Here is an 8,326-nt window from a genome sequence, read left to right on the forward strand (position 1 = left end):
GATAGGATGAACCTGAGTTGATTGCTGAATGCGTACGGATAGCTTCAAGAAGCAAGATGAGCTGCTAGCAGGCGCATCTGAAAGTAAAAGAGGATTATTTTTTTTTTGCATTTTCGAATCCCATCAAACTTCAGGGAGTAAACCAATTGAACCCCTCGCGTACTGCATCGTCAGAGGAAGGAAAGTAGCAGCTGCGAATCTGACAAGAGGAACTTGAAGGAAGCAACTGGGTTTTGAAGTACAATCTGCAGACACTTGAAGTTACGGTTTTTCCCCCCCAGAAGGAAAAGCAAAATTGTGTCCCTGAAGCAAATCACGATGGTGCACTGTGCTGGTTGCGAGAGGCCTATTTTAGATAGGTTTCTCCTCAACGTTCTGGACAGAGCCTGGCACATCAAGTGCGTCCAGTGTTGTGAGTGCAAGTGCAACTTGACTGAAAAATGCTTTTCCAGGGAAGGGAAGCTTTACTGTAAAAACGATTTCTTCAGGTGAGTTGAATGAACTTCCGTTCGCATTCTAAAGCGACTGGGGTTTTATTTTAAGATATCATCCTGGGTAGTTTATGTCATAACATGAAGCGCAGCGGAGCGATGAATGTTGTTGGATTGTTCCGTGTATTCGTTTCCATAGAAAATTTATGGAGCTAAGTTTAAATAACTCAAATATAATTAAATAATAAAAGTAACACGACGTTTTGATTTTGTTTCTTAGAGGCCTACAGCAGGATTTAGAAAAGGCCCATAACTTTCATGATGAATAGATGCTGCACGAAGAAGCCTAAGCGATTTTGATGTGGAAATGTATACTGCAATTTACGATTACATAAACACCCGCAACAATTATTTCCAAGCTATCTCATAATTAGTATAACTAGCTCTAATTGTTTCCGGGTCTAGTCAGATTTCCGCGCCCCTTCTAATACACGCGTTCTACACGGAAGATATTTAATCGGAGACATCAAGCATATAGAGACTATCGTGTGACCGTTTCATTATCGAAATGGTACATGATCTTCTCTCCTCCCCAAACCCCCTCCCCAGCCCGCCCCTCCCCAAAGTTTAAAAACTTTTAAAGGATTGAGGAAGTGTTAGCAAAGGCACAACTGGCAACAGCTGCCATTCAGACTGAAAAGGTACATTCTTATTTTCATCGTGAAGGATATAACGAAGTATTGTATTGTTTAAACACTGAATATAAACTGCAGGTGGCTAGAAATAGCACGTGTGTGCAGGGCCTAACGAAGATTCATTTAAATGGGAAGAATTCGACCTTTCCCTTTCTGAATCGTTCTAAATACAAACTATTCAGCAATTTGACAATTCTTTTAAGGTGCCTAATGTAGCAACACTTAAACGTATTTAATGACTCTGTTAAGCTGCAGATGAACCAATTACACCCCGCGGATAAGACAAAGATGACTTATGATCTCTAATTCTTTTACTAAATCAACGTCATTGTCACCAAAATCGGTCTGCACGGCAGCTGTGGTATTGAGTCCACGGAAATAATTATGGGGATTGTGTCGGGCGAGGCATGACTTTTGGTGGTCTAAATTCAGAGCAACTGAGGTTGGGAGATTTTGGCTTCATCCCCACCTCCCTGTCCCGGAATCTTCCGTAATTTTCCGAGCCAAAGCCAGTCACATTAAAATAGTAGTTGTTTACGAAGAATCTTAAACACTCAATTTAAGCAGCATTCGAAAATGTTCGGAAGCATTCTTTCATTCAATTTATAGACTGTGAGTATATATGCTTATCCGTGCGTTACCGCGCTCTTGTGAAATTTAATGTTGCCCCCAAAGGTAATATTTTTGCCACGATTTTCAAACTTGATTTTATTATAGCATACTTCTGGATCTCTTCTCACTTATAGATTGCTATCGGTTTTTTTCTGCTAATTAATTATTCATGATATTAACATATATTCAAAATTCAAATTCAGTCTTCCATTATTAAAAGCAGAAAGATACATCCGTAGCAATGATTAAGCAACGAAGGGTATGCGGATTTAAATATAGATCCGAGCTTCCTTCGAGTCTCCTCGCAACTCTTACTACCATAAGTGGAATTAGCGCCTCGCGGAAGGTACTTACCTTGTTTCCCCGAAGCAAAACTGTTCAGTCAGACTCAGAGAACTGTCTATAATTATAAGGTCCTCGTGACCGTCTTAATTGCAGTTTTCACAATGAGATGATAAAGGCTTATTTGACGATGGAGGTGGTATATGTTTACATGGTGCCCATTTCTGTTTACAGACGGTTTGGTACAAAATGTGCGGGATGTTATCAAGGCATTTCTCCCAGTGACCTCGTAAGAAAAGCAAGAAATAAAGTGTTTCACCTAAACTGTTTTACATGTATGGTTTGTAACAAACAACTGTCGACTGGAGAAGAACTATATATCATTGACGAAAACAAATTTGTTTGCAAAGAAGACTATCTGAACACCAGCAGCTTAAAAGACACCAATTTAAATTCAGGTAAGGCCTGAAGACAGTGCGGGTGTTAAATAAAGCCCATTACTGCTTGCGGAGGGCGGGTGTTTTTTTAATTGTTGTCACGTTTCTTCCTTATGGGGTGTCGCTAATTCAAAACCATTCCCCCTCATTCAGACCCTTCTCTACCCTGTGCAGTAAAAACTTCGTACGACTTCCTTGTTAATTCTTTCAATATCCCCCATTCAGCCTGACCACATCCCGCGCGTTTGATCTCTGGAAGACTACATACAAGAAGATGTTGAGATAATTTATCACATTCAAATTAGCACTCATCTGAATTATCCTCCCGGATTTTTAATCTGGTTTTTCATGTGATTGAAAGACAAAATCAGACCACTATACAAATACGGCAAGATTTTACCCAATAACCGTTTTTGTAGATTTTGTTAGAATTGTTAAACTCCAACTAGATTACATCAAAATAAATAAAATAACCCCTATTAACATTGAGTGATAGATTTAAAGAGTTTATAACCTGAATCTAGAAATTCAAAACTTTAAATAGGTGTTTTGAGAAATCGTAACGATATATAATTTATTGGAAGTATGTCTAAAATCATGCCAATAATTTGGTTTGTTTTTATGAGAAGTAATTTCTCTTTAATAATATCTTGCGAGTATTTTCAAATAGTTGTTGGTGAGATGGGTGTCAATCTAGTTTTCCCTGAATCCTGTTTCTGACAGATTAATAAAAGGCGGTTATATCTTTCAGTATCTTCGTGTACAGATCGGAGTTTATCGCCTGATATCCAGGATCAGAATATAGACGACACAAAAGAAACGGACAATTCCACCTCGTCGGACAAAGAGACGCAGAATAATGAGAACGAGGAGCAGAGCACGGGCACCAAGCGGAGAGGACCACGGACCACAATTAAAGCCAAACAGTTAGAAACATTAAAAGCCGCCTTCGCCGCTACCCCGAAGCCTACGCGACACATACGCGAGCAACTTGCTCAGGAAACGGGCCTCAACATGCGGGTTATTCAGGTATCAGCTCATTGTTGCTTTATCGTCCCGGATTTAATATATCCACTCACCGTCGCCATCACTCACATTTTTTTCTACTAGTTCTTGTGTTTTAAGGGAAAATGAAATGAGGACGAATATTTCACGTTCTATTTTTATTTGTACACACAGATATTTTCATTTACTACTGCATTAAATTATTAAGTTACAAATATTCCGAATGGACACTTGACACACAGGTGGTTTTCAAGAATTCGTGCTGAACGTTGAATATACGACGGGCGGTTCCGAGTGCCCGGCACAGTCGGGAGAGTGTGGGCACTATACGGACGCTTTGCTATTATTTAATGCCTGGGCTACGTTCCCGTGATCAGCCCGGTGCTTTGTCTGTACCCATAATATTTACAGTTGACGCCTCCTCAGATTGTTCCTAATCAAATCAAATTCCATTTATCACCAACGTGCAGCATTATGCCGTAACCCTTCATTCTCAAACTATTAAGCTTTATTGTTTATGAAAAGCACGGAACTTTTTTCAGCATTCTGCAGGATAGGCTTTTTCTTCGCAAAACGCGTCGCATTGTTTAGTTGACAGAGACGACGCGGTTTCTTGAACTTATTTGCCCGATAATGCAATGTTCAAATGGTTAGATGTGATTAGATGCACTGCTGTATTTCCTTTAAAGAAGGGGCCATTGTTTTTTTTTTGCCAGGTCTGGTTTCAGAACAGAAGATCGAAAGAGAGGAGAATGAAACAATTGAGCGCACTGGGAGCGCGGCGGCACGCTTTCTTCCGAAGTCCCAGGCGCATGCGCCCTTTGGGAGGGCGCTTGGACGAATCGGAAATGATGGGGTCTGCTCCCTACAATTATTATGGAGGTACTTTCATAACATTCAACTTCCAAGACAGAATGGCTACGTTTTAACGACGCAATGCGTGCACGGTTCTCGATTCTGTAATTTTACGTTCTCGTGATTTGCCAGAGAGGGAGGCAAAGTTGCTAGCAGACACTACATCCCCTACTTTTTTAGTAACCAGAACGCCAACACTTAGCATGTTGGACAGACCTTTTGACACTCGGCTGCAAAGCAGGGTCCTGTAATTTTTATTAGGTGAGACACTGTATGTTGGGGCTGGCTGTTCTCACGAAATTATTTTTCCTGTCCAACCGTCCCAGTTTACAAGAAGAGAATGTCCTCCTGCAAAGAATAGTAGTTTCCAAGTCTTAAAAATAATTCTCACTTCACTTTGGCGAAAGGACAGCTCGGATGTGCGTTTAATCATGTTGCGTTGCGTGAGACATCTGTTTGTGTCACGTCCAAACTCCCTTCAGCAGGAATTATTTTTGTGAGGCCCGAAAATAATCTAAACGTTTCGCCGAAACGGTTCAGTAATGCGTTCATTTTGGTGAGCAGTCCGCCCATTCTAGATGTAACCCAAGTGTTCATTTGAAAGCCGCCTGGTTTACGTTCTGCACCTTCGTAGGATCCGACCTAAGGTGCTCGGTTGCTATGACTTTCCCACTCGGTTTATGGCATCTGCACGGGTATTGAGTGAATGATCGCAGCCTGTTGATCTCTTTAATCCCCCCTCCCCTGTAAGAGATTCCGCTCCGACGCTGGCCAAGTTGCGCCCGATAAAGCAATGCATTGTGATGAAGCTGTCTTTTTGAAGAGAAGCCTAACCCATTCAGCCTGCACTTTCTCTTGTGTTTCCGCGAACAAAGCTACAGCTGCAGTCTTTTGTCGGTTATTCACCCAGGATTTGTTCCAATTACCTCGAACTCTTCGAGCATATGGAGGGTCACTTGCAGAGCGCCACGACTCTGCTCTTTGCCGTTTGCTGCAGCCTTCTGCTTCCAGATTTAAAACAGCATCTTCACCAAATTAAGGTTTCACAATTCTTGGCCAAGGGAACCTAATCGTTTTATCCCAAGTACGCTCTATTAAATATTAGGATATTAATATACGTACAGTTCTGATGCGATAACACAGTTAATGCAACAAGTTATCGTTGCTTTGTAATAGATAGAATGGAAGGAGCTGTCCAAGTACACAAATCATAGCAATAATGATTTATTGATACTTCCATAAATCACGACACATGATTTGGAACAGGCGCTGTTATTTTCTATGAGTTGCGTTATAACTCCGATGTAATATTTCGGAATATCAAACCAAAATGTAGCAGCAACAAAGACTCAGCGCCTTCTAATTTGTCCATGTGTCAGCGGCGACGTTGCTTTTAGTGAACCAGAGGTTATATACTCTACGGTACTGGATAACTCAACTTTATGGATCAGAATTTAATCCTAGAATACGGAATCATATTCGCCACCTTCTGCTTTAAGGTTTTAAATGCTAGAAACGCTTCAGGTAGGATGAAAACGTTACTGCAAGAATGCTATAACACAAGGAATGTTTTTTTTTGCTAGATTCAAATCACATGCAAAATATAAACTACTATAAAATACAAACCTTACTATTTTCCTTGATTTGTTTATAAACCTTAAAACAAGCTTGTAAAGTATAAAAAATCGCAGCTCTACGAGTAACAGCAGGATGAACGAATGTCAACAGGTTTCTCGTAGTAATTATGCATTATATAACAGATTATCATTTTGGAATACATTTTATCAGATTTTACACGTTTGTACACAAAATAGATTTTATAGATAAACGGACAGCGAGGTCACGTGAACTAATATATCTCTGTGTTAGTTTAGGCATAACTTAATACCGGAAGTATTTCATTGGCTAACTGACTATTATTGTGATACCTTCCGACGTTTACCTAAATTAGTAATTGCTCCCAAAATGGTTCATACAAATGCTGTTTATGGTTATTATCACATTGTTTACTTTAGCAATCAGTTCTTCTAGCATGAGAACCAAAGTTTATTTTGTAATGAGGAAGTTTCCATGAGGTAATGAACACTGGCTGAAGTGATAATTATAAATAATGAGCATGAAATCACAAATACTGTTTGCTCTGGCTGTGTAGAAACACGAGACCGATAAGGAAGACCACAATTCTTGCTTTTCTCTCCCCAAGGAATTCCAAAACAAGCCATGCAGGAGTTGTTTATGAACTAAACTTCACTTGGATGGCCCTTGGATTTTGCATGCCGACCAAAATCGGAAAACTAAGGATTTTTCAAAGTTATATCAAAGAAAAGTCAGTATTATATTTTTTGAGCCGCACTTGCAAGTTACAGCATGAACATCACACTCCTGAGAGTGCAGTGAGTGGGATTCAGTTGACGGTTTGATGGATGAGGTGCAACAAAGCCCTAACCAGACAACTATGTCTGCAGTGCAACTGCTAGTAATACTTTGAGCAAAATTCAAATGATATTCCTCTACACTATATATTCTTTCAATTAAAAGTTACTCTTTTGGTGGTCTGGCGAGAAAGACTCCTGAATGTAAGCTGCCTCTGAATTGGAATTTCACTGCAACGGCTAAACTACTCTTTTTTTCGTCTTCTGCAGAATATCAAGGAGACTATTATGGTCCAGCTGCAAATTATGACTTTTTCCCGCACGGTCCACCGTCCTCTCAAGCACATTCGCCGGCAGATTCCGGCTACATGCAGTCCTCAGGACCCGGAGCAACCTCACTCGGAGTACTCGAGCCTCCGCTTTCCGGCCACCATCCTCCCACTATCGGTGGCAGCGAAAACCAAAGGTACACGGACATGATTTCCCACCCCGACACCCCAAGCCCTGAGCCAGGTATGACCGGACCTCTGCACCCGCTCCCGGGCGAAGTGTTCAGCGGAGGACCCAGTCCGCCTTTCTCAATGTCCAGTAACAGTGGTTACAGCGGGCCGCTATCACATCCAAGTCAGGAGTTGAACGAGACGGCGGTCTGGTAACTCGGAGCAGCCCACTGTGAATCCACGCGGCTCACCTCCCGAACCAGTGGGGAGACCCGCCCCACTCTGGCATTAGGTTACTGAACTTGCTGCTCTTTGGGACGATCCCTTTCCCCTCTCCCTTTCCCACCCTGCCTTCCCTCTCCCAACCCCGCGGAGGCAGAGATGAAGTGACCGACTGCCAAGTCAGCGACACCATCTCATTGCAAGTGACCTCAAAGCAAGAGGGGAGGAAGTTGGTGTTGCGCACGCGTACTCGGTGCCGTAGAGACGGTGGTACGTCCGACATGCGCAGTAAACTCTGGGAGAGAAGCGGCCTCTGCCGCCTACTGGAGCAGTGGCGGCGCCGCTCCGCAGTAAGTGGGGAGCAGGCACTGGGTATTAATAGTTACTGATTCTGTTGTTAATGTGAATAAATGCGTTTTAGTTTCCACCCGCCATCATCTGACAATCCGTGATTCCATCAGTCATAGGAAAAGAACCTGGCATCGATGATGACAATCACTTTTAGTGCTTTGGGTATAGTTAGCTCCCACCCCACCACTCCAGACATTCCCGCGGGACATTTTTAAAATTTCTTTAATTAACTGTAAAGTTGTCCCCATTGATGTTAAAAGGTAAAACTTGAATAAATATCCCTTTTTTTTTATAAAGAGTGAATAGAAACCTTTATTTCGGGAGTGTTTCATTATGAGCAACTGTGCTAAAAAGTGCATTGGGGTGATAAGATTTGTGATAAGTATGTGTTATGCATAAAAGAAGGTGCTCGACATAGCATGGAGAAAATAGGGTTCGCTTCTGCCGGCCAGAATAGATAATGGTGTTGCTATTTTGGTCTAGAGAAGTATGCAATGATTAGAAATTAAACATAAGTAGACTTAATGTATAAGAACATCTATCTGGCTTTAGTACACAATGTTGCTGGATATGGTTCAGTTGGCATTGATTATAAAATGGCATTTAAACTCCAGAAGATATATT

General features: G+C 41.5%; 1 protein-coding gene across 1 annotated transcript; it reads left to right on the plus strand.

Annotated features, from left to right (window-relative positions):
* Nucleotides 1-318: 318 nt before the first annotated feature.
* On the plus strand, nt 319-7,345 carry lhx5 (LIM homeobox 5). Its single transcript, XM_063034242.1, has 5 exons — nt 319-488; nt 2,255-2,478; nt 3,209-3,486; nt 4,179-4,344; nt 6,960-7,345. The coding sequence occupies exons 1-5, from the start codon at nt 319-321 to the stop codon at nt 7,343-7,345; spliced, it is 1,224 nt and encodes a 407-aa protein (XP_062890312.1).
* The last annotated feature ends 981 nt before the right edge of the window (nt 7,346-8,326 follow it).

Source organism: Mobula hypostoma, chromosome 27 (genome assembly GCF_963921235.1).
Source record: "Mobula hypostoma chromosome 27, sMobHyp1.1, whole genome shotgun sequence".
Classification (NCBI taxonomy): Eukaryota; Metazoa; Chordata; class Chondrichthyes; order Myliobatiformes; family Myliobatidae; genus Mobula; species Mobula hypostoma.

What these genes read in the sequence shown, in the direction of transcription:
- lhx5 (XM_063034242.1), top strand. Translation starts at nt 319, where the DNA reads ATGGTGCACTGTGCTGGTTGCGAGAGGCCTATTTTAGATAGGTTTCTC. An exon ending in TGTAAAAACGATTTCTTCAG is followed by an intron (nt 489 to 2,254) that starts GTGAGTTGAATG and finishes TTCTGTTTACAG; the next exon opens with ACGGTTTGGTACAAAATGTG. An exon ending in AGACACCAATTTAAATTCAG is followed by an intron (nt 2,479 to 3,208) that starts GTAAGGCCTGAA and finishes TATATCTTTCAG; the next exon opens with TATCTTCGTGTACAGATCGG.